At 33.2% G+C, this 26837-nt stretch overlaps 2 protein-coding genes across 4 annotated transcripts; one reads left to right on the forward strand and one right to left on the reverse strand.

Moving 5' to 3' along the window:
• Positions 1-1938: 1938 nt before the first annotated feature.
• LOC109795423 (OVARIAN TUMOR DOMAIN-containing deubiquitinating enzyme 4) lies at positions 1939-6848 on the reverse strand. Of its 3 annotated transcripts, XM_020354929.3 has the most exons (7): positions 6668-6848; positions 6099-6215; positions 4056-4652; positions 3770-3891; positions 3456-3496; positions 2453-2551; positions 1939-2356 (listed from the first exon to the last, which is right to left on the reverse strand). In XM_020354929.3, exons 3-7 carry the CDS (start codon positions 4639-4641, stop codon positions 2185-2187), a joined length of 1020 nt encoding a protein of 339 aa, XP_020210518.2. In that variant the 5' UTR covers positions 4642-4652; positions 6099-6215; positions 6668-6848; the 3' UTR covers positions 1939-2184. The 3 variants fall into 3 exon arrangements, with proteins under 3 accessions (XP_020210518.2, XP_020210517.2, XP_029125210.2); XM_020354928.3 differs by lacking the exon at positions 6099-6215 and having other exon boundaries at positions 6668-6845; XM_029269377.2 differs by lacking the exons at positions 6099-6215; positions 6668-6848 and adding an exon at positions 5652-5701.
• A 4272-nt stretch (positions 6849-11120) lies between these two features.
• Positions 11121-26578, forward strand: LOC109792934 (protein cornichon homolog 1). The gene is made up of 4 exons (XM_020352385.3): positions 11121-11441; positions 11522-11703; positions 16384-16506; positions 26267-26578. The coding sequence occupies exons 1-4, from the start codon at positions 11364-11366 to the stop codon at positions 26334-26336; spliced, it is 453 nt and encodes a 150-aa protein (XP_020207974.1). The 5' UTR covers positions 11121-11363; the 3' UTR covers positions 26337-26578.
• The last annotated feature ends 259 nt before the right edge of the window (positions 26579-26837 follow it).

Raw genomic sequence — 26837 nt, forward strand, 5'->3', positions numbered from 1 at the left:
TCTAAGAACAGGAAGCAACATTTAATGCAAGGTCAAATGCATTAAATGAAAGGATCAAACTAGTTGTGAACGACTATATCAGCTTCAACGGACATATGCAACAGGAAGCTTCACATCAACGGACATATTAAAAATCAAGTAACGGGCAGATTCTACAAATATATATATATATATATATATATATATATATATATATATATATCACTATCTCAAACCTTAAGAAATTGGCTTTTTGATTGGAAGAAAAAGAATGATATCAAACCCACGAGACAGAGACCAGAGATGAGCATACATAGTCATATGTCCAATGTTATATTATATTTTTATCTCTGTAGACTAAGGTGTTCGAAATGTCAATGATGGACTAAACCTTAGTGAGTGTTGTAAACTTATGTATCCTCTCCATGAGAGTAACCCACACACTCAATCTCTGTAAAACTAAGGTAGCAAACCTTAGTGAATGTAGGAAATTTCTCAATCCTCTCTGTGAGAGTTATGTATACACTCAAACCAAAACTCTCCAGTCAAAATCGTAAAGCCTGAAGAGGCTAGGAAAAGAATACTTGTAAAGCCCGGAAGGGCTTGTCAAAGAATACTCACTACTAGCCATAAGTAGCTGATAAGAAAATGCTAGCGTTGGTGAGTGAAGCCAAATGGGTCAGGGGTGGTCGAGAATACTTGAAGAATTAAAAGTGGTTTAAGAATACTAGCGCTGGTGAGTGAAGCTGGCGGGCCAGAAGTGGTCGAGAATACTTGAACCAAAAGTGGTGTAAGAATACTAACACTGGTGAGTGAAGCTGGCGGGCCAGGAGTGATCGAGAATACTTGAGCCAGGAGTGGTCGAGAATACTTGAACCAAGAGTGGTTCTAACTTGGGTGGTTCATAATACTCATTACTAGCCTGAAGAGGCTAAGAAGAATATATTAGCATTAATGAGTGAAGTCAACGGGCCAGAAGTAATCAACAATACTTGTGTACTTCATTTCATATCTAGTGAAACCCTTCAGTTGAAGGAGATTGGACGTAACTCAAATTGAGCAAACCAGTATAAAAATGATTGCACTATTTTATTTATTGTTCAGACGCGAACACTTCTTAATTGACAAATCTTGTTGAAAACTTCGTCTATTGTATAATTCTCATTAAAATCATTTTTCAGACGAAGGCGCAAATTTTGTTTAACAAACATATTATGCTAGAAGTTTCATCTACTGCTTATCCTTAAACGAAACATCTTGAAAAGGAAAATACAAGAATTTTAATCATTATTGTTATATGAATTATTTTCTTACAGCAGACGATAAATCTTTCAAACGCAATAATCTTGATTAAGCAAAATCTGCATAACTGTCTGATGTTCAAAAGTGCACTGAACGAAGAACATCACTCTTGCAAAAACGTTTTTAAAATTCCTTGTTCATACACACATATTCAACCCCCCTTCTATGTGTATTTTCGCTAACTTCAAGTATAAGTACGTGGATGAGTTTGAGTCACGGGAATGGGGACGAGTATCATAAAACATGTACCCAACCCGTCCCGTTACCATCCCTAAGTGGGTTCAAATAGTGAGACCCAATTAGGGAAATAATCAGAGCTACATAACATAGCTAATGAGGGAAATGGAAGTGCAAAAGAGATGTTAAGGTATATATGGAAAACAAAGAAGTTTGGAGCAAAAACTAAAAAGTCCCTAAACACAACTTATCCTATGCATTTCGATATCAATGAACTTCTCAAAAAGTTTAAGCTTTGTCAAACATTACATATAATATTTTCTCAATGAAACCACCAATCCAACATAGATGCACACTTCCATAATCCATAGTGGTGGACTCAAACAAAAGGGGAGGGGATACCATTATTTCTACCTTTCAAGGAAAGGCCTTACAGAAGTTTGTGGATAGCTTTTTAAGTTTGATCCTTTAAGATCCACCTGAAGTAAAAGGGTTTTAGGGCTTATCATTGATCAACAAAAATTCAACATAAATAGCCATGTGCATGAACAACAGTAAAGTGAATATCATTTATCACTGGGGCCTTGGACCATATATCCACTTAAGACTAGAAAGGAATAACATATCGTTGTATTTTGGGAAACTGGACCTATACACGACAATATAAATGTCACTAAAGGAAATCAATACAAGCTCTAATCTCTTCCACATTTTAAATATGAAATGCTAGAGTCGTGGCTTAGGGCCCTTTCTTTTAGGAATCTCTAATGCATCATAATGACCAAACCCATGGTAGAGAACTCTAATTGGGTTTTCCTTGCCATATTCTTGGCCATACTCAGCAATTGATATCAAGCCACCAACATCCTTATCATACATGTATACGGTGATAGGCATCCTGCATAGGCCTCTACCATATTAACAACTGCGAATAGTACGCAACTGAATAAAAGGAGGGTGAATTCACTTGTCCAAAAAGAAGAAAGGCACTTACTTCAAAACATGTGAAGCAATGAACAATTCGGGTTCACCTCCCCACACATGAGGCTTCCTTATTTGTGAAATATATGTATCAAAATCACCTTCAATAAACCTTGAGACATCATGAGACAACCATGTTCATTAGTAAATAATCATTTATCATTTTCATCATTATATATCAAACAAAATCAAACATTACTCGAGAAAGTGATGTATGGATTATATTAAAAGTGCAAAAATAAATAAATAAAAGTGATGTTGGAGATAAACTAAAATTGACCCGATTCAGTTAGGAATGTCAGCAAATTACTCCTTATAAAGCCTTGGTCTTTAATCGAGCCGAATGGTGTCATACAACCAACCTCACCTAGTGGGATAAGATTTTGTTGTTGTTGTACTCCTTATAAGGTTTGTTCAACTCTTCCATTAAACTAGATTTTGGAATTGAGTTAAGTTTGGTTTATTTCTAATAATATAGTATCAAGAACCAATGACCAATCATTTTTATGTTGTGCGACCTAACTACAGACATTTAACCTTACATACTTTACACTCCAAATGTCTAGTCATGGATGTGAAAAGGACTGAGGAGTATTAACTATTAAGATGTCCCACATCGGTGGGAGATATGGCAAAGCTATTCATCATAAGACTTGGGCAATTCTTCCCCATTGAGCTAATCTTTAGAGCTTGGTTATGTCATGTTAGTTTCTAATAGTTTTAATATAAATAACTAATAAATTTTGAATTTTGAGAAAAGAAAATTTGGGCATCTAGTAGGAAATCTGTTTGTACCAAAGCATATTTTCAGAACAAAACATGAATATTGAAGATTAGCTCTTGCTTTTTATGAAAAGCATAAACAGCTATTGCAATGTCAACACTACATTTTATTTTTAGCTGTAAATGCGTTATGAGGGAGGGGGAAACAGATTTAAAGAACTGTATGAAAAAACTGTATATCAAGCAAATTAATCAACGGAATGGTACAGCTACCCAATATGTTGGTAACTCACCATTCAGTCTCTTCCCTTCTTTTGATAAACTCATCAGCAACCTGACATAAAACAGACAAAAATCAAGAACATGGGCTGAGGTAAAATAGTGACCAGATGACTTCAAACTTTATTTGTAACTTACTATAAGAATAATTTGAAATCAATAAGAAAGCAATCAGCAATATAAATTTCACGATCACTTTGAATTATAGTTAATATTGTGCTTTCAATTCTTCCATTTTATGTTTTTTCAATTAGTTTGGCTGCCAGGAGGAAAAAACGGCAGAAGTGGGGGGAAGGGGGATTAGACTTGTTAGCATGATGTAACATACTCTGGCTCGTAAATCATCTGCTAGCTCTCTTTGAGTGCTTTCACTAGGAGGGGGCTTTCCAGACCTCAAACAGGCCCCACGAGCAACAGAACGGAACAAGCATCTTCCATCCCCCGGTATTCCTGCTCAGCATGATAAGTTTAGTAAACAACGCAGTGACAATGTACAAACGCCTAGGTTTTTATCTACACCAATTTGCACAAATTAATGCATAAGTAATCATGTGAATAGAATTTATATGCGTATGTATCTAGACTCTAAAGTCTTAGCGGAATGTGCATCTCACCAATTACAGAATAATCAGTATAAACTTTCTTCCCATGTGAGAATTTAACATTTGACTCATATTCATTGCAGTCATCGTTCCTATTATCATTTTGGGAATGTGTCTCAGCGTGAGCAGGTTCAGAACTTGAATTACATACAAGTAATCCAAAAATCAAGCCAACTGATGCACATCCCCGTGGCCAACTTACTGGTCCCAAAGTACACTTAACTTTGCGAAGCATTTTTTGTTTAGGTACCAAAAGCCTCATGTTCATACTTTGGCATGCCAATGAAATTTCATGATACCTCTTCCGAGGTACTACAGAACTAAAGAATTGAGCATTGCCCCTTTGCTTGGAGCAGCAAGATCCAAGAAAACCTCCTCTGATTGTTTGGCCCATAATAGTGGAACAAGACAATTTTGTGCAATAAGAAAGGCCAACATTATTTATCTCTGACTTCCAAGGAAACAAATTGGAAGAAGATGAAGTGGATATTCCTCGGGACCAAAGGCCATGAATGCTACTGCTCATCAGCAGCTGAGTACGACCTTTCAGGACAACAGCATTTATTGAAGATTGACTAGCAGGAAAGCAAACAATCATGTTTACATTGCCTGAATCAAAGCCAAGCATTTTGATCAGAAACTATCCAAATTCCAAAGTAACATTTCTATGAATACACATATTAGCATTAATATCCCCACACACCAATATTACATGCTAGTGGCTAGCTTAATTCTCAAGAGAACCAGTTCACTGGATTTTGAAGTCCTTATCATGTGCATAAAATTCATCACTTGGAAATTAATATAATTGCATAAATATTATTTTAAACTAGTATACAATACAGTTTTAAAAACACCATAAATGTCAACTGTTTAAATTGTGGTTAGCAGCATATTCATCTGAAGTTCAAAATGGCAGATCAACACAAAAAATGCTAATCCAACAGAAGGATTAGTAAAATTCACACTCAATAAGATAACAATCACATTTATTAAGACAAAATTTATATGAGCAATGACCATATATGTTTTTTTCTTTTTTGACCATTATCCATGTATGTATCCAAAAGACTCAAGGCACTCATATCTGTCCATACCATTGATGATTTATGGTGTCAAAAATTCAATCTCAATATGATTACACAACAACTAATCACTCAATTGAAGGATTACATAGAAGTTCGTGGTTTTATTTACCCAAAAAGAAGAAGGGAAAGCAAAAGATTCTACATCATATTAAGTTCTTGGTTGTTATGGACTTATGGCATTAGCAAGCATGAGATTTCATAAAAATAAGGACCAAACTCTACCTCTAGAAGGATAGAATATTCAAAATTTATGATGTTTTTTACACCACGAACAGAAGGAAATAGCCTGCCTAACTCCCATGATACAGTTTCTAAATTTAAGAGAAAAAAAAAGTAAGTGGATCAGAAGTGTGAATTCCATTATTTTCCTCCCTTAGCATTTACATCAATCCATACCAAGGAAATAGTATCCTGGGAAAAGCAAGACTAAGGATGCATTTGGGTAAACTGTTTAATTGATTACTAACTCAATGAGCTCTTATCACACAAGCTTATTTCATAAATTTGAACATGAACTTACCAGAATAAGCTAAAAACAAATTATTTCGATAAGCTTCTCCAACGAGCTTACTGAAATAACATAGAAAGAGCTTAATGGAGTCAAACTATTTTCTTAGGTCTGGATAAATTCCGTGGAAACTCTTCCAAATAACTCCTAAATAAGCACGAAATCACAAACGAAAACAGGAACCAACCATGTGATTGATTCTGATCTTTGAAGACATCTGAGACTTGTCATTTTTCTATTCTTTTGACGATGGATAAATGCAGTCTACCCAATTAAGTTAAGAATCCATTCAAACCCTGTGGTGCTTCTTTTCTCCTATTTATCAGCCGAGATTATACTATCTTACTTCAGAAATATATAATTGAACATGACTAGAATGCTTCCTTAAGAAGGATATACATAACAATTACATACAAATTTTAAAACTAAATATATAATCAATCTATACTTAATATTTACCAACAACATTCCAAGTGAAGGAACTTCAATACTTCATTATGAGACAAAGTATAGGTGCTCTTTACATGAAGAGAAGTTCTCATTATTCAAGCTTGTTCCAAGCCGGTAAATAAATGCCTGAAACTTTGAAAAATGATAGGTAAGTTGCTTCAGGACCCAGCTTGCTGTAAACTCTTGACAAAATTTATCTAATTTAACATTTTAGCTTTTCAGTTATTTACATGAATTTCCACATTTCTTCCAATCCAATTTGAAGCCGTTTCGGATATTTTTTGTAATTTAAATAAAATGGAACCCATGTCAGTCATCATCAACTCCCCAAAAGCACCACAATGACACCAATTAAAAAAAAATCCACAGATTAAAACATGTCATGATTTAAAATGTGGTTCTTGATTGCATGAGCCTGTGAGGAATTAAGGAAGAATAATAATAATAATAATAATAATAATAATAATTGAAATTCCCAATGACTCCTACAACTACAATTTATTTATAAGATATAAAAAATAAATAAAGGGGAAAAGGGGCAATTGAGAGAAGAAAGAAAAGGTTGAGGGAAAGCAAACCTGTTGAAGGCAGTGAAATGAAGAGTGGGTGAATGGGTTTGGGGCTCTAAAGAGTAAAAGCTGCAATCTGGAATTGAAGAAAAGAATAATAGTTGGAAGATTTATGGGCGAAGCAAGATTTTGAAATGATGTTTCAGAAGCGAGTGTTGTTCTTGTTCAGCTCCTCGCTGCAACATCTGGTTCCTTCTGGATTGGGTCATACGGGCCAAGCCCAATCCTACTGGGTCGGATTCCACTGGAGTTGGGCTAGACATTTTATAAACGACCCTTGTTCCAAAGACAGTTATTTCTTGTTAGACAACCGGCTACATAAAGTGGGTAATTTATTGTACGAAATATCTACTAATTTGTTTCAAGGATAGTTATTATACACCCATTTATATTAAAGTGAGCATTTTTACAAAGTATTCATTGGTTAAGCTAATTCTATTGAAAAATTTGACTGATCCTCTTTGGTGGAGTCTTTTCTCTCAATTACTTTTTTTTTTTTTTTCATATGTAAGACTTTATATGAGACCTTAAAGGAACCAAATCTAATATCATTCGAATTAATAATTTATTAATTTATAGTGAGCATTTAAATAAAATAGAGTACTTTTGTAGTATTCGACAAAAAATAACATTGAATATTTTTTAAAAATTAGAGAACTAAATTAAACCATTTACAAATAGTGGTGTTATTGTGTCTTCAAGTATTAAGGTCTCGAGTTCAAGTCTTGAATTTGATAGAAATTAAAAATGACGTTAGGAAGGTTAATGTATTCAAGGTTCCAAGGGAGATTAATTTCTAACAAAGTTAATAGATACTTCTATTAATACCATGATACCAAAAAGAATACTGAAACCAAATCAAGTCTTAAAAATAACTAGAGGGAAGAATATATAATTTATTCTTAATTTTATTTTTATTTATCATAATTATATATAAATTAAATTTTAATATTTTAAAATAAATTATCAACAAATAAAAATAAATTTTGTTACAACATAAATTATTTATCATAAATTTTAAATATAATTTATTTATTTAAAATATATATTATAAAAATTTTATATATAACCAATATTATAGATGAACAAATTAAATGTTTATTATAATAAATTATATATAAACAAATACCTTGTTTCAAAATATAAATTATATTTAGATTTTATGAAAATTAATACTTTTAAATATATAAATTATATTTTAAATTTATGATAAATAACTTATATCATAGTATAAGATTATTTTTATTTTTGATAATTTATTTTAAGAATATAAATTTAATTTATAAATAATTATGATAAATAAAAAATTAAAGTAAATAAAAAATTTAAAAATTCTTTTATTAAAGAAAAGTCCATCAAATAATATCGTGTAAGATAGTTGTTTATATTTATTATATGAGGTTTGATTTATAAATTTAAACTTACTGTTTATTTATATATATACATAATTTATTATAAATTTTATTTATATATAATAAATTTAGTATTTGCATTGCACATATTAAAATATAATTAAATAAAAATGTGTTATATCGCCTTTGTTTTTTATTCTTCTAAAATCTGTAAACATTATTTTTTATTTTTATGAAATGAATAAATTTTAATTTTGATCTTATAGGTTTTTTTTTTTTTGTTTTCATTACTCTAGAATTTAAAATCACTATTTTTTTTATCTTTAATAATGTTTTCAAAGTAAATAAAATTTATTTTAAGGACTTATTTCTTTTTTAAAAGTGTTATACACTAACAATTATTATCGCTAACAATTATAAATAAAATTAAAATGAAACTTAATTTTTTAATAAAAAATAAATAATTTAAAATAAATACATAATAACAACTAAAAATAATGGTCTAAATTTTAGAGACATAAATAATATTTTTTTATAAAATCAAAATTAAGGGGAGTGTATTGGTTTAAGATTTTGTAGGATTTTAAAAGATTTTTTTTAATAAAAAAGTTCATTGGTATTCAATCAGGATTTTATGTCACTTAAAAACAATTCAGTAGTATTCAATCTGGATTTTCAATATTTTTTAAAGAATCCATTAAAATTCATTGGTATTCATTTGAGATTTTTTACAACTTAAAAATAATCCATTGGTATTCAAAAATATAAGGATTTTAAAGGATTGTTGTGTGAGAGGAATTTTGAAGGACTTTCTAGTGCTATCTATAAATACCAAATTCATAAAACAATTCCATCCAAATCCATCGGATTTTGAAGGATTGTTTGAAATGACTTTTCAAGTGTTTCAAGAATTTTCAAGTGAGTTTTTCATCTTTTTTTTTCTATACTCCTGTCTTCTCCATTTTTCTCTGCTAATAATACTGCACTATTGTTCATTGCTCATATATAATATTGTAGTACTATTCTCATTTCATTCCCTTATTCTATGAAACTCTTATATGTAAATGGTAGTGTCATTGACTTGTTCTATTTTTCTGTTCGTTCTCTTTAATTGACTTGCTCTATTTTTTCTATTTAGTTGAATTTGTTCCTTTATATAACATAAAAACAATGTTTGAAATTTCAACTTTTAAGTGGTAATTTTTTTTATAACACACGTCAAGAAAAGGAAAAGGTGAAAGATGAAATTGATATCATGATATCTACAATATATATATATATATATATATATATATATATATATATATATATAAGATGAATTTGAGTTAGGGTTTCTGTGAGTAAAATGAGATAAAAATGAATCTTAAAAATAAGATGAATTTTAGCTGGGTGAAGAACCCTCTCAGCATAAAAATTGCAATCTCTCTCCTTTCCTTGAGTTTGTTATTCTTATCTCTCCTTCTTTTAAGATTCAACAAATATTTTATTCTTTTTACTATGAAATTTTCTTTTTATTTTTATATTGTGAAATTATAATTTTTTATATTAAAAAAAATAAAATTAACATAAGACGTTGCAGTATCAAATTTTTTTAGGGTTTAGGGTTTATGTCTTCATTAACTTATTTTTTAAAAAAGGAAATATTGTTAAAATATAGTCTACAAGATTTTGCAGGACAGGGTAATGACCCTGAAAATGAGAAAGAATTATTCAATCTTCGTCATGCGTCTTTAAGGAATGTGGTCGAAAGAATATTTGGTATTTTTAAATAAAGGTTCACAATTTTTAAGTCAACACCTCCATTTTTATTTAAGATACAAGTAGAACTTGTATTAGTATGTGCAGCATTACATAACTTTCTACATAAAAAATGTCGTTATGATGAATTTCCAATTGAAGCGGTGGATGAACTTTCATCTTCAACATTACCATTTAATGAAGATCATGTTTTTGAGCCTATTATTCAAACCCAGGAGTAAGAGCGAGAAGACGTTAATGCTTGGAGGACTAGTATAGCTATGGATATGTGGGTGAATGTTATTTAAGAGGATAGAATATTATGAAGATTATTATTATAATTAATATTTATCTAGATATTGTTGTTTTTTTTTATTATTTTTGTCTTTGACTCTTTTTAAATTTGAATTGATGAATTTTTTTTTTGAAATCTTATCAAATGTAAAAAATCCACAAAAATTCTACAAAATCCATTAAAATCTTGATTTAAAAGTTTTGCAGAATCCATTAAAATCTTGATTTTAAGTCATGTAGAATCTTGCAAAATCTTAAAAGTCATGAAAATCTTGCAAAGTCTTTTAAAATTTGCAAAAATTTTTTAACTAAAAAAGTCTTTTAAAATCTTAATCCAATACACCCTCCTAAAATTTACTTATTTTATTGAGACTAAAAATATATTTAATTTTAATGTTAAATAAGATAGGATTAATTAATTAAAAGAGAAATTCTATGGTACCCATCTTATTTGAGAGGGTACCGGTACAGTTTTTTATATTTTATATTTTTAATAATTTATTTAAATAATATTTATGATATTTTATTCTTTCAAATTTTAAATTATTTAGTCATTTTATTTTTATTTTATATATTCTAATTTATTTATAATAATATTATTATATATTTAAATAATTTAATTTTAATAATTTTTTAAGTATATTTTTATCTTTTACTTAAAATTTTTGAATTTCTATATTTTAATTTTAATAATTTTTAAGTATATTTTTTGTCTTTTTTTGTCTTAAATTTTTGAATTTCTATATTGTAATTTTAATAATTTTTTATTTCAACTATTTATTAATTTTTTTCTTTTTTTTTAATATTTTATAATATTATTAAAATCTTATAATTTTAATCTCTATAATTTTATCTTACTTTTTATTTTATAAGTATAATTTAGATTATTTATTTTATAATTAAATTATTTTTTTTAATTTTTTATAAATTTAATAAAAAAATGTATTGAAACTCCTCGATCTTTGAGAGTACCGTAGCAATTCCTTAATTAAAATTTGTTTCTTTTCATTAAATTTTTTCCTCTTTTATTTGAGTACAAATTGTACAATATGTTAATCTCTCGAATACATGTTACCATACCACGGAGTAATGTTGCACCATTTCTACCACGGTTACACCACATGCGACAGTGTGGGATGCATGCAACTTTACTCTTACTTTTTCAATAGAACATAGAATCTGTGAAAGGATTCATGTTCTCCAACTCGCCCACACTCTTTTCTAACAATTCGGACTTTTGAATTTTGGATCGGTTCGGTCCCAACGGTCACACTTCACAAACCCTACTTTTGTTTTCACTTTTCACCCTCTCTTCTCTGTAAATGGGTTGGAATCTCCTCTTCTGGCTCCTCATTTGTTTCCCTGCCAACATTGCTCTTCTCGCCTCAACTTTCTACCAGGTCTTGAATTTTCCTTTCATTTTCTTTACAAATGTCGAAAAATATGATTTTTAATTAATTGTTGTTGTTGGGGGTTTAAGGTTTTGATTCTGTCTGATTTGGAATCTGATTACATCAACCCTTTTGACGCTGCGTCACGGATAAACTACTTCGTCCTTCCCGAGTTCGTTGGGCAGGGAGCGTTGTGTGCTCTTTGCCTCTTCACTGGCCACTGGTTCATGTTTTTGCTCACAGTGCCTGTTACTTGCTACCATGTCATGCTGTGAGTCAACTTCTTTTTTCTCTTTTTGTTTTTTGGCCAAATGAAAGGATAGTGAACAATGTGTTGTTAGTGTTTGGTGGGATATTTGGATTTGTAAATTTGTTGCAGATGTTGTCTGTGTGCTGAAAATAAGGTTTAATTATCTTTTGCTTTTTATAGTTTCATGAACTTTACCTCTTTATTCTTATGATTAAAAATATTCTATTTTAGTCCTATAAGTACCATTTTCTTTTTGGACAAAACTTAAGTTCAGTTCCTTATATGTAGTTAGTGCTGTTCTCCAATCAAAGTTGGAGCATTACCTTGTTGGGTGTGTAAATATACATATTAATGAGACCTGTATTAAATGCAAGTGTATAATATCAAAGTAAAATCTTAACTCTAATTGGAGAACATCACCAATTGCACCTAAGGAACCGTACTTGAGTTTTGTCTTTTTCTTTTCTTTTAATTTCTATAGTTTGATAAACTTTACTTTTTAGTCCCTATAACAATAGATGATAGGGACTAAAAGGAAAGAAAAGTGGTATGTATAATAAGGGAACTAAAATGGGAACCACAAGGGTCGGCCTAGTGGTGGAGGAGTAGTATGGACAAGGTCTTAAGTTTGAATTCTATTGCTATCATTGTAATTCATACGGATCAAAAAACAAGAACTAGAATGGAACCTTTTTAATAATAAGGACTGAAAGGTAAAATTTATGAAACTAAAGTGACCAAAAGGGTGATTGAACCTAAAAATAATGTTATGGATCTATAAACTCCCCATAAGTACTTATAAGAGAAAAGAAAAAGATAAGGGAAAATGAATTGAACTTCTTTTGAAAGTTAAAATCAACACATGGCCTCAAATTTTGAAGAAATTAGATGGGAGAGCTTATATACAATTTATTTTAGCATAAGACTTTTACTTTTGAAGCATTTGTCTAAACTGAAAACAAACCACCTATTGGGGAACTTTTATATTTATATATATGTGTGTGTGTGTGTGTGTGTGTTTTTTTCTAGATAGATTCTTGCACAGGTCTAATTTGCTGGGGAATCAAGGGGGTAGAGTACTTATATGATGAGATATGATAATAGTTGTGTGTTTATTCTGACTTTTGTGTAAATGGAAAATTGCACTCTATTACGGTTTGAATCTGGAGGTTTTGATTGAAGCTGCATTCACTCTGATAATTTATTTTGCCCACCTCCCTTTTTGTCATATAAGGTGTTGAATATTCGTTGTGACAAAGTAGATGGAATTCTTTAAACTCTCTGTGTGGCTACATTGGTGTTTATTGTTTACTTATTTGGTTTTTTAATCTACTAGTTTACATTTTACATTTTAATTTGAAAAAAATCTTTTAAAATATTCTTCATACCCTTCTTGTCAATTTGAATATGTTAGCATGCAACTAAGAGAGGTTTTTTGTAAAATCAAGAAAACAATTAAATGCCAATAAATTACTTCTCCACTCATTTGACATGATCTTAATCTCCTCTTATTCACCCTCTCCCATAGCAACCTGTAGTATATTCTTCTTAAAACAAAGGATTTTATGATAAAACTTTTGTTTAGGAACTATTATTTTTATCTTCCGAAAAAGTACTAGAGCAACTTTTCTTGGCTACTTTTTTTTTCTTTTAAAAGTTGCACAATTTTCAATTGGGGAAAATGCTTCTTCATAGTCTGGCCATAGGTTTGTGTAAACCCTTGGGGTTTGAACTAACAATCTAGACTTGAACTTCTCTATGCCATTGCTGCAATCTGACTTGTACTGGACTGTGAAAGTTCATTTACTCCTCACTTCTATCTTCCTGTCAGTTGAACAATATCCCTTCAAAGGTTTTCTTGAAGAGCTATCAATCACAAGCTCTCCATTAGAAATGTCCCATAGCCTGCAAAATAATTTTAGGAATTTCCACCTTATCCTCTTATTGACAGCTGTGGTAAATACTTGTGATAGATTGGCATGCATAACAATTAGAAATTGATTGTTTTGTACATGTCTTCTTCCCTTCTGAAGGGCAATAATGAGGAGATCCAAATCTGTTTAAGTTTGAGGATCTTCTGTATCTACACAATATTGTTCGTGTCACTGTCAAAGTGTAGATTTTTATTTTTTATTTCATCTCTCTTGGACAAATGCTTTGCCTTGTTGAAGTGGTTTATGTCTCATACCATATATTTTTGTGGAAGAATCTTATGAGAGTTGTTTCTTCTCTGGGATTAGTTACCAAGGTAGATTAGGTTCAAGGTTCAGTCTCAGGTTGGGAGTTGTGAATTGGGAGATGGACAACACAAATTCAGAAATTTTGGACAGTTTTTGTTTAGAATTTTTCTGGCTGTGTCATCTACAATTTTTGTTTAGAATCTGTATGAAATAATGCAGTGAAGTGAACCTTATTTGTTAGTATTGCAAGGTGAAATGAATGCATGATGCCTTGATCCATGCCAAGGTTTCAAATAGCATGCTATAGTGCTGCTATAGCAGCATTGTGGTGCAACCCCTGCCTGATATAAGGGCTGCCATAGCAAAGCAGTTTAGCATAGCAGTTGTAGCAGGCTGAATAGTGGCAATAGAGACACTATTTGTTGATTCCAAAAGAGCCTTTTGAACAGAGACATTAGGGATTTTTCAGGGGAGTATTTCTGGGATTTCTATTTCAAAAAATGAAATATACTAATGTAATAGTAGTGAATATTATAAAGAAGACGACTTGTGTTAAGTTGTTGTATTTGACTTTTGTTGGTATTTTTTACTTTTATGTTTTGTTTAAGGCAGCTATGACTTTTTATTGGTAATTATGAGTGTTGTTAATCTTCAGTAATTTTTAACATTTTTGAGAATTTATATTATATTGTATGCATTATATAAGCTATAGGTTAAATACATAATGTAGTCTCAATGAGTGTCATGAATTCTCAATTAGGTCCCTATATGTAAAAATTTGTTAAATCAGTCCCTATATGTGCAAACATTACCAATTTGGTCCTTGTTGTGTTTACCATTACCTTGCGCATTCTTAATTTGATCCCTAAACATGTAACGCTTTTTTAATCTGGTCCCTATACATGTAGCACATTCTTAATTTGGTCCTTCAAAATGTTTTAGTATAGGGACCAAATTAAGAATACATACAGGGTTCACTGTCAATTTAGGATCATTATAAACGGTGTTATGACATTAGGGACCAAACCGATAATGTATAGGGACCAATTTCATAAGTTTTCATGTATAAGGATCAAATTTAGAATCTGCATCATGTATAGGACTAAATAATGTGTTTAACCTAAACAAACAATATAATTTTTCATAGTAGTCAATAGCAGCCGGAGCGGCCGCTATCGCGGCGCTCCGGAGCGGAGCAGCCTCACCCCGCAATCTGGCTGCTGGAGCGGAGTGGATTTGTGTAGCGGCTGGAGCGGCCGCGTCGGAGGCGGAGCGGAGCGGCCCAAATCGCGGAATCGCGGTGCGATTTCAGACTTACCCTTCATTAAGGGTAAGTCGGTCTTTTCAATGGGGTTTTTTTGCCCTAATCCTCCCTTTCCCTCTCGCGATTTCAGACTCGTCCAAACCAAACCCCTCCTTTCGTCTCTCCCTTTCTTCTTCTCTGGCTATCGTGCGTGCAGCGTGCAGCTCTGACGAACTCCGGCTCCGACGCACCTCCATCGCCGACGCGCCTCCAGCTCCGACGCACCTTGGACTCCGACGCGCCTCCAGGTCCGACGCAGCTCCGACGTGGCCGAAAGCTCCGACGCGCGTTTGTCTTCTATTCTCCTTCTATTCTCCTTCGAGGATGCCTTTTATGCAACATGCAACATATTTTTTTTTAATTATTTATTAAATTATTTCAACTGATTTTTTTTTAATTTCTGATTTAATTTAATTGAACAAAATTTATTTTTAAATTCTGATTAAATTTAATTCAACAAATTTTATTTTTAAATTCTGATTAAATTTAATTCAGCAAATTTAATTTTTAATTTCTAATTAAATTTAATTCAGAAAAATTTATTTTTAATTTCTGATTAAATTTAATTCAGAAAATTTTATTTTTAATTTCTGATTAAATTTAATTCAGCAAATTTTATTTTTAATTTCTGATTAAATTTAATTCAGAAAATTTTATTTTTAATTTCAGAAAATTCTATTTCTATTTCAGCAGCATATTTTTTTTAATTTCTGATTCTATATATATATATATTATTAATTATTTTTGTTTTTTTAGCTTTTATATATATATTATTAATTATTTAATATATATAAATTAATATTTAAATAGCGGTTATCCCGCTCCGCGTCATCCCGCTATCCCAGTTTTAGGGTCGGCCGCTCCGCGCCGCTATCCGGGATTGACTACTATGTAATTTTTTTTCAAAATAGCCATTATCTCACTATCCTGCCATAGCGTTTTTGGGGCAGGCCATTGCGCCACTATCTGGGATTTAAAACATTGATCAATGCAACATGTCTGGGTTAGTTTCATGTTTAGAAATATTCCAGTTATGCATCTAAATTAATGTTGAATTATTTTGGGGGTGATATACATATTGTATAAGAATGACTGATGATATTTTGAGTATAATGAGTTTAAGGTTTTATTTATCTTGTTTTGTAGTTTCATTTAGGACTTATCATTTAAACTTGTTTTATGTTCTTTTGTCACGATCATTCCATTTCAATGCTTCAGGTATGTGAAAAGAGAGCATCTTATTGATGTTACTGAAGTGTTTAGGGTAATCAATGCTGAGAAGAAGCTTCGGATAGCCAAACTTGCTTTGTACTTAATAGTTCTTATTGTTACTATCTTCAGGTTTGTCACACCCTTACAATAGAACATGCTTATCTACTATCTGTTGGCTTGTATGTCTTACTCCTTAACATTGTATATATTTCTTTTTCTAATTAAGGCCTTGCATTAGAAATCTTGCTGCAGAAAGAATAATATTCTACAATTCCAAGTTTGAAGAATTAGACATTCGGTCAAATCCTCTAGTGTTCTACAAAAATTTTGTAATCCTCCTGAAACATACAATCCACATTGTTCTTCAGTAGATTAGTGTTCATCTCATTAGGAAATTAACCATTTTAGCTGCAATGGTTTTAGAGACTCTTAGACCCTGTAATTAAAATTTCTTGGCTAGTCCCTCTCCTACCATATTATTTTCCTCCATAATTCTTTTGGTCTCCAGTGTTGATGTAAATGAGTAAAATTCTAATAAGTGGTGTTGATTCAGTGATATTAAGTTTTGTCGTTATAATTGATTTGTGTCATCATACATATAAGCTTACGTATCAGAATACTTGGTTTCCTTGTCTACTTACATTATTTGACCTAAATAAATCTTCAAAGTATTTTGTCCTCCTAATTTGAAAAATATAGAACATACCAAATGCAATAATGCAAGTTAAAAAGATTTTCTTTTAAGGAAAAAAATGATTATGAGTTTTTTACATATTAATAGAATCTCATTCTTCTAAAATAATTAATTGTGATATTATTAGTTATTAACTTGCTTTTGCAAAAGTAATTTCTACAAACTTAAATGTGAATCGATACAACTCTGATCCATTATATTCTTTTTACCAGATTAAATTAAAAAGATCATACTTCTATTTAGTTGAAAGAGAAAGTTGGAAGAGAAAAAACTTTATATTAATTGTGTGTAGTGTACATTCACTTATCTCTCTTTCTATAGGGTAAAGATTATTCCTAAAACATAAATAAGGAAATAATAGTAATAGGGAAATAAATATTACATGATACTCTAACATATTTTGACCTAAAATTATCTCTATTATTTACAACATATTTCATGGGAGTGTCATCCTCCTATCTTTCATGCATTATAGTAATTGTATTGTGTTTTTTGTTGATTGGCATCATCCAACTTGTAGTTTTTATGTTTTGCAGAAATAGATATCCTATCTTGGTTGTACTTGCCTCTTGTCTACCTAATAAAATGGCTTTTCCCAATTCAGATAATCATTTCACTTCATCTAGATTGTATATCTTATTCTCATTGAAGAATCAACCAATCTCTATTGTTAATAAATTCGTTGTATGTTATGAACCAAGAACAAAATTTGAGAATAGAGTGATAAGCAAAAACAAATGTAGAAATGCTGAGAAAATGTGTGTGTATTACCACACATGTAATCCTCTATTTATAATGAATAAGGATACAAAATAAGGAAATAAAAGATAGCAAGTAATAATGAGTAGGATCCCTAATCTCCGCTATACAAGTTTCCTTAATTACAAAGGAATCATATAAAATCAAATCATATATTTAACACTCCCCCTCAAGCTGGAGCATATATGTCATATGAGTTGAGCTTGTTACGCATGTCATCAACTCAGGTCCCTTGAGAGATTTGGTGAATATATCTGCCAATTGGTCACTAGATCTAACAGAGCCAGTGATGATTTCACCTGATAGGACCTATTTGCACAAAGTCACAATCAATGTCTAGTATCTTGAATGTTTCCAAATTTTAGTTGTTGGAGAAGTTGCCTAAGCTGTGTTATCTTGCATGCAGCTACTGCCATAGCATGATACCAACTTTAACACTAGATCTAACAATGGTGTTTAGCTTCTTGCTTCTCCATGAGATTAAGTTCCCTCCAATATGTAGTATTCAAGGTGGACCTCCTATCTAATGGTGATCTTACCCAATCAGCATCAGAGTAAAAAACAATCTTGGCATTGTCTTTGTCTTCATGAAGTAATCCATGATCTGGTGCATTCTTGATGATGTGTCATAATGGAACACTTTTTGCATTTGGTTATGATTCCCTTTCCCAATTGATGCCAAAAGCTTGAGACTAGGACTTGGAATTGGGGACCTGACCTAACAATATTTGCATGTAGCTAATAACTCTTCATCCACCGTGTTGATACTTTTTGTTGTCCCACAGCACAACCCCTTCTTGAGGTTCTTGGCCAGATTGATGACTTAAGTCGCTTGGTATGGATCTTATCTCAAACCTTAGGAAGTAACCAACAAGCTAATGTTTGGCCTACTCGGCCACTTGCTTCCAACACCAATTTTTTAAAATAATCCTTCACCAAACCCTTGGGCGGGCGCAAATCACCCTGCACTGATCCTAAACTACACTCCTTAAACCACTATCTTTGCTTCCAAAAGTCTTGGGAGACTTTTTGTCTTCTTAGGCAAGAATTGTGTTGAGTTCTCACATCGATTGGAGATATGACCAATGTATTCCTTACAAGGTTTGGATAGTTTTTTGAAGGTTTGTTAAGCCCTAAGCTCAAATTCTAAAGCTTATGCTAGATTTGTTATTGGGAGACTTGCATTTGTCAACATCTTAGATGTTTATTCTAAGTGTGAGGGAGTGTTGTTATTGGGTTACTTGCATTTGTCCATGCACCAGATGTCTAGTTCTAAGATTGACTAGAAATATGGCCAATGTAATCCTTATAAAGTTTGGGCAGCTCTCACCTTACAAGTCGGCTTTTGTGAGGTTGCGTTTAGCCCTAAGCCCAAATTCTAGGAAACTGAAACCAGACAACTAGTGTGTTGTCCAAGCTAATGAAAGCCAATTGTATATTCTCTGCTGCTTTCATTTATAGTTCTCTAAGAACTTTTTTGCTTTTACCATCTACCAATGTGCATTTTTACCATTAGAACATGGTAGTTCCACCTTGCCTTTGATTGGCACTGCCCACACTCAATTCTTCAGAATCACGGCTGTTGCATTTCCCCCCAAATTCTTATTCCCTTTGAGTGGCTCCTAATTGTGTGACTGACACCTCTTGGTCTCCCCTTTCTCCCATCTCAAGGCCATGTTTCTTTGTCCATTTCCCCAACATCAGTTTAATCTCATTGATGCCATCCAACATCTTGATATATTTTATATTTTTCCAAGGATTGCAGCTGAACTCCTTGTTCACTTCACAAGTAATCTTTTCTAAGACTTCTATGCAATTCTTGATTCTTCATCTCCCTTTTTTTTGAACAGCAAAAGAAATTATTAATTTGGTACAAGGGGTACCATAAACCCATTTACAACAGGAGAAGACATAGAAAACATAAATTGAACACATAAATTTGTTTGCCAACACCATAAAACCTCCTCCTTCATACCCTAGGACAAATGCAAAGACCAAGGTTGCTACACCATTGTGAGAATGTAAATTGAGAATTCTTCTTAAAACTTGACTGTCACGACCAAGAGGTAAAGAGAATGTCCTTGATAATTTTGTCTAGATCAAAGCCTCCATGTTCAAACACACATAGATATTTGTGCCTCCACAGGGTCCACATAGTCATACTCCATATTATGCGCCAGGTTTCCACTTCTGACTTGGACAATAATGGAGCTGGAATGAAGCCAAAATGTTGTTCTAATGACTGTGGTAGGGGAGAGGGGTAGTTTAGCCAACTGAGCTATTGTGTCCATACCTTATATACTAGAGGACATGTGCAAAAAATATGTGAAGAGCTTTTAGGTTCTACTTTGCAAAAGGCACATAACATCTCTTTAGAACCTAAGATGACATTTCTTTTTACCAAATTATCAACTATTGGTAGTCCCCCTTGCAGCAACCTCCACATAAAAATCTGAACTTTGGGGGGAGCTAAAGTATTCCAAATTTTTTTAAGAGCTATGGCTTTAGTGGACCCAAAGACTTCTACGTGAATAGCTTTATAAGTTGACCTGACTGTAAACGAGCCAGAGGAATCAAGCTTCCATACCCATGAGTCTTATAGGTCTTTGCAGAAAGTGATACTCTTAATTGTATGTAAGATAGCCTGTTCCTAAGCTAGCTCTCATTCGAACCAATTCCTACGCCATTTGAAATGCCATACCTAACCAGCTTCTGACCAGCACCCCATATCAACAATTGTGTCATGTTTTTGTTCTGAATTTAGGTAGAGCCTCGGATATGTTGTTGCCAGATTTTCTGCTCCAGCCCATTTATCCTCCCAAAATTTAACCCTTGTCCCATCTCCAATTTTCCAGCTCACTAACTTATCAAACCAGCTATCCTCTATCTCACTTCCACAAACCTTTAGGAGGTCAGGCCACCAAATAGAATCTTTGTCAGAGGCATTATGTAGAGACATGTTGCTACCTCCTCTGTACCTTGAATGTAACACTTGTCCTCACAAGGTGTTTGGTTGATGGAAAAGGTTCCATCTCCATTTTGCCAACAGGGCTGTGTTAAACATAGTGATATTTTTTACACCTAATCCACCTTGTGCCTTTGGTTGAGTAATCTTGTCCCACTTAATCCAAGGAATCTTCTGATGACTCTCTTTGGACCCCACCTCTGTATGGACTTTATTTGCCTAGCCACCTTCTTTGGCATTTTGAAGAAAGATAGGTAGAAGAGGGGTAGAGAAGCAAGAGCAAAATTGATCAAGCACACCCTTCTCGCCATAGAGAGCGTTTTACTCTTCCATAAGGACAACTTTTTAAGTTTTTGAAGGATGGGGTTCCATGTCTCCGCCCTCCTTGGATTCGCTCCTATAGGCAAGCCAAGATAAAAGAAAGGGAAATGTAGAAGTTTACAATTCAACAGGTGGGCATAACTCTTCATTATGGATGGTTCCATGCCAACCGCTCCAAAATTACATTTACAAAAATTGACCTTTAACCCTAATACAATCTCAAAGCACCGCAACATGCTTTTTATTACTGTAACATTCTCAAGACAAGCTTCACCCAAGAACATGGTATCATTTGTATATTAGACTATACTAACGTCAATTTTGTTTTTACCCACCTTCAGGCCTCTGAACAAACTTTTTTTCTCTGCCTCCCTCATCATACCTGCTAGCCCTTCGGCAACAATGTTAAAAAGGAATGGTGCCAGAGGGTCTCCCTGCCTTAGGTCTCTTTTTAGGCTAAATTCATTAGTTGGACTTCCATTAACAAGCAATAATACATGGGCTGTTTTCAAACATTCACTTATCCAATCTACCCATTTGTGACTGAATCCCAAGCGTTGGAGCATATAAAGGAGGTAATTCTAGTTAACCGAGTCATACGCCTTCTCATAATCCACCTTAAAGAAGATACTGCCTTGTTTCTCCCTTTTTGCTTCGTCAATAGCCTCATTAACCACTAGTACACTATGCAGCAGATTCCTCCCTTCTAAGAATGTGCTTTGTCTCTCATCTATAACACATGGTAACACGATTTTCAATCTATTAGCTAGAATCATGGACAAAATCTTATACATACACCCCACCAAAGAAATAGGTTTGAAGTCACCCAAATGTTATGGGTCTTCCTTCTTGGAAATAAGAGTAATGAATGTAGAATTGGAACCCCAAGGAAGCTTACTGTTAGCATGAAATTCGTTAACAAAATGAATGATATCCCCTTTCATAATTGAAGCCATCTGGCCCAGGACTCTTGGAACTACCACAATCCCACATTGCTTTCTTAATCTCCTCTTTAAACTAAGCGATAAGCCTTTCATTTTGAGTTGTAGAGATACTTTTAAAGTGTACACCGTCCAGATTAGGCCTTTGATATGAAGTTATTGAACTCCCTGATATTTGAAGAGCCATAGTTCCCACATTTAGACTAAGTCGTTCCCTTGCATTTCTCACGCAATTAAAATCCCTAGCTAGACACCATAAATTTGTAGTACTACTCTCCTTTTTTTCAATCAGCTTTCTCCATAGACATGCCTTTTGAGATCTTTCACAAGGTGTGTATATATTAACTATGACCACCCTCTTTCCATTATATTTCCATTCCCCTTCCAAACCCAAATAGCCAGTCCCTTCAAAATGTGAGTTTATCTTGAATTTTTCTTTTCTCCAATGCATAGTAATCCACCTCCTGAGTTGATAGTAGGTACCATCCTCCATTCAAAATCTCCTTCTCCCCATAACAAGTGGCATAATTTTCATGTGATTTCTGCTTTTTTAGTCTCCTGCATGCATAAGAAATGAATATTCTCCTTGACTACCAATCTTCGTACATGACGCCATTTAATGTTACCACCTAGCCCCTTGACATTGAAAGATAAGATCTTCATTAATCACCATCTTCATTTCCCTTCTGAGATTGGTTAATTAATTTTAACCTCTCCTGCTGATCTCTCTCTTCTAAATTCACAAGTTTCTCAGTGATCTGCCCCTCGTCATGGTTATATGCCAGACCGATTATTTTTCCGATCTCCCATAGTTTTTTGGCCTCTGCCATGTTGTGTTTCAACCAGAATACTCTATTGCAATTTTTGATATTACAATCAAAGATGGAGTTACTTAGAGAGTGAATGGTGTGTTTTACATGTTTTCTAAGCACATCATTGCTGGAAGTGTCCCAATCCCCACAGGCTCCAGGTTTGGAATTTGGGAGAAAACATTGATCAATGCTATTCAGCCCCTGTGAATCATCTTTTGTGCATGATTGGATGACCGTCGGTTGCGTTTTAGCTACAAACGATTCAGATAGGTGTATGGCTATTTTCTTGATGGAATAGGTTGGAGTAAGTGAAGTGCTCTTGCTCCTTTTGACCTCCTCCGATGTGAAGATCTTTTCCTTGAGCTTGCCACGGTTCAAATGGTTGAAGAAGATGATTGGATCGGTAGAAGAATTCCTAAGCTAAGGATGGAAGCATCCAAGCTAAAGATTCAAATGAAAGCTCACTTTCAAGTTTAGGAATGGAGGATTTCCTAGAACTAAGGCCAGTGAGATTTCGGTGACTCTTGGAGAGAATTTGGATGAAGCAAAATTCAGAATTCTCATTCAATCAAAAGTGAATACAAGATAAGAGAGATCATGCATATATAGGCTCGGCTAGGGAAGCAATTGGTGCCAAGATTCAAACACCACATGTGGCGCCAAGATTTAAATTCAAATTTGAAATTTGAATTCAAATCTTCATCCCATGTGCAATGCCGTGAACCTAGGTGCCCTCATGCATCTTAATTTGATTTAGGAAGCATTTAGAGTTGATTTGGATAAGCACATGGTCAGCCACAAGTGGCGCCATCCATGTGACCCAAATTCAACTTAAATGCCTTCTAAATTAAATCTAGTTTAGCCTAATGAACTAAGTAATCCCTCAATAGTCCTATTCTAATGGCCTAAATACAATGGCCAATCAAATACATTGGAAGGAGAAAATTACAAGAATGAAAATGAGCCCAATATTGGGTATCAAAAGCCCAAAGACCCATGAAGCCCAAAAATCCTAATCTAGGGTTCATAATAAAAGACCAAAACAATGTAAATTCCTACACTACTAATATGCAATAAAGTGGTGGTCATTCAAGTAAAGTCCAAGTGAAAAGCACCCTAGGCCCACCAAGCCCATTAGGCCCACTAAGCTCTGAAGCAGTCAAATCTTCAAGTAGTCTTCTAGCCATTGCTCTAGTGATTGGACCCTTGTGCTCTTCCATCATCTCTCCAAAGGCGACTCAGCTTTTGCATCTTCATGTTGTGTCTCTTAAGAGTTAGAAGAGGTCTTTGTTTCCAACTGTGTGATGCCTAGACACGATCGTTGTATACCCTATTCTCTACCTTGATTATGAGATTCTCCTCCTTTTCCAATTTGGTCATCGCTCATGTGTGAACGGGGTGCTAGGTCCAGTACACGCCTTTTCGACATTGGGCCAAATGCAATAGGCCCAATATTAGAGAGGATTGTGTTGCCCCGATCTTTATTGGGCCCAATTAGCCCATTCTTAGAATTGTCAGCCCCACGTAAGCCTTTAGGAGATTTCTCCCTGAATTGTGGATATCGTAGGTAAATAATGAAATGAAGATAAATAATGTTTCTCTTGAAGTTGAATGACAATAACGAGTTTAGAATTTTCCTCCAAAGTTTTTCTCTTAATTAACATTTTCCCCTTTCTGTGACAAAGCTAAAGTTCGGTTCCCAAATGCTAACACATCCAAATCCATTTCCCTTCTATCCCTTGCCTTCCTACTCTAACCACCTGACCTAACTAATTCTGTAATTATACTCTATAAGTATAACTAACTTTATAAATTCCTAAATCCTATCACAAAGTATAAGCTGGATTTGCTTGAAAGGAAATATCTTCATTTAAATCTGGATGAAGAAATCTGATTTATGTGTTATACTTAGTTATCAATCTTCGGTAGTGGTGTGTAGCTAGCGCCCAACTATGAAAATGCCATAGCAGGAAGCAAGATGAACGCTATTTTGAATATGATAATACAAACCGAATAATAATTACTATACATATGATTACTCAAAAGCAAAATTACAAATAAATAAATAATAATAAAGAAATTCATGATAAATAATAAGTCACAATCCATGCACAAACACAATCACCTTCAAACTAGGAGCAGTAAGAACATAGAAATAAAGTAAAAAAAGATGTAAGATGATGGTAAAATTAATAGAAAATGAACATAATAAATTAGATAAAATTAGTAGAATGTAAATTGCGAAGTTTAAAGGAAGGAGAAAGAACGGAACACAAGAAAAAAATCCTGCAAAGTGTGAAGGAACAGAGGTTGAAAAAGAGGTATCCTTTTGTGGAATTGTCAAGAAGAAGGGATTCAAATCCTATTATGTTTCTGAAGCAAAAAACGCATTACAAAAAGGGAGAAAATCACAATTTTACTCAAAAAAGCCCTAAACAATGTTGTTTCAGGGGTAACAATGGTAATGCTGCTATAGTTTGTGAAAACCCACTATATTGACCGCTATTTTGGCCACAATTGCCAGCTATTTTGGCCATTATTGTGGCTGCATTGGCCAAATTGGAATCTCAGGAGCCATTGACAGCTCCACTCTATTATTCCTATACAGCATGTTACTGACTATTATTTATGGCCGTAGAAGTATATTTAGAAACCTGAAGTACTCCTTGATTGACCTCACAATGCATACAATACATAAATCTTTGTTGTCCCATGGCACACCTTGGAGTCTTTAATTGGTTATTCTCGAACACAAATGGGGGCTCATGTATGTCGCTAAAGTCATGCATTTTTTTTAAATGAAAATTTTGGTCCTTGTGAAATAGCTCAGTTGGGGTAGGGGTGTGGAATATTAACAACTGTGTGCATGTTGAAATCCTACATGGTGTTTTGCTTTCTTTTCCAATTCCTTTACCTCTCTCCCTCCTCATGGAGCTCCCTTGATTTGTGGGAAAAAAAAAAAAAGAGCCGAAAACCTTGAATTCTCTTTTGCCTAATACAATGCATTTGAAAACTTTGTATTAATTTGATCCCTAATTTTTAAAATGTGCTATGGTTTTAAGCATGTTACATATATAGTGGAACAAGAAGATAGCATTTTGTAATTAATCAAAACAAGAAATATATGCATCCGTGTTTTTATTTTACTGGATTATTGGATCTTCCCGTTTCTTAGATTTTATGATTTCCTTGATACAAGAAATAAATTACGGTTATCTACATGTCTTATAAAATTATAAATCATTCCAGACAACAGGAAAATAAAATGGATGATTTTCCTTCTGGTATCTGAAATATTCTACGATTATTCTTGCAAGCTTGGTTGTTCATAGCTAAATATTTTAAACTCCCTCATGGAACCTGAAGCTCAACTTTTCTTCCAATTTTCTATTTGCAGGCTTACATTAATCGGTGTCTACTATTTAGGCATCGAAGATGATGAAGACATAGGAAACCTTTGGCGATGAAGACATAGGAAACCTTTGGTAACCCACAACATGTGCAACATGGCACTTTGGGTAAGTTGCACCCTTTTTCCTGTTGTTGGGAGGGTCCCCTTTTTGGTGGGAATTTGTGAGTTGATCTGTACTATTAGGTTTACACTTAGAATTCAGGTGCTCACAGAAATAGGAATGTTATCCATTAATTTGAATGAAAGATTGCAAACTCGTGAATCTCCATTGTTTGATACAAATCTTTTTCACTTGAAGTGGCTTGTCCTACGAATTTTATGTCGAGAAATGATTTAAGAGGTACATATTATTTGGATGCTCCAACTTCCAAGCATGTGTACTGGGGTATTCTGAATGGTAGATTAATTCCCAAGAAATATGCAGATTTAGTTCAAGAGTCATGGTTTTGCATGCTATTTGCACTCAAGGGATAGAATCATGGATAATCATACCTCTATTTTGGTCCTCAAGATTTTCAGAGCATTAATGCGGTCTTCATTGACATGAAAGTAGTTT

The sequence above is a fragment of the Cajanus cajan genome, chromosome 7, assembly GCF_000230855.2.
Source record: "Cajanus cajan strain Asha chromosome 7, NIPB_CcT2T_4, whole genome shotgun sequence".
Classification (NCBI taxonomy): Eukaryota; Viridiplantae; Streptophyta; class Magnoliopsida; order Fabales; family Fabaceae; genus Cajanus; species Cajanus cajan.

What these genes read in the sequence shown, in the direction of transcription:
- LOC109795423 (XM_020354929.3), bottom strand. Translation starts at nt 4,641, where the DNA reads ATGATTGTTTGCTTTCCTGCTAGTCAATCTTCAATAAATGCTGTTGTC. An exon ending in TACTGATTATTCTGTAATTG is followed by an intron (nt 3,892 to 4,055) that starts GTGAGATGCACA and finishes CATGCTGAGCAG; the next exon opens with GAATACCGGGGGATGGAAGA. An exon ending in CAGATGATTTACGAGCCAGA is followed by an intron (nt 3,497 to 3,769) that starts GTATGTTACATC and finishes GTTTTATGTCAG; the next exon opens with GTTGCTGATGAGTTTATCAA.
- LOC109792934 (XM_020352385.3), top strand. Translation starts at nt 11,364, where the DNA reads ATGGGTTGGAATCTCCTCTTCTGGCTCCTCATTTGTTTCCCTGCCAAC. An exon ending in TCGCCTCAACTTTCTACCAG is followed by an intron (nt 11,442 to 11,521) that starts GTCTTGAATTTT and finishes TGGGGGTTTAAG; the next exon opens with GTTTTGATTCTGTCTGATTT. An exon ending in ACTTGCTACCATGTCATGCT is followed by an intron (nt 11,704 to 16,383) that starts GTGAGTCAACTT and finishes TCAATGCTTCAG; the next exon opens with GTATGTGAAAAGAGAGCATC.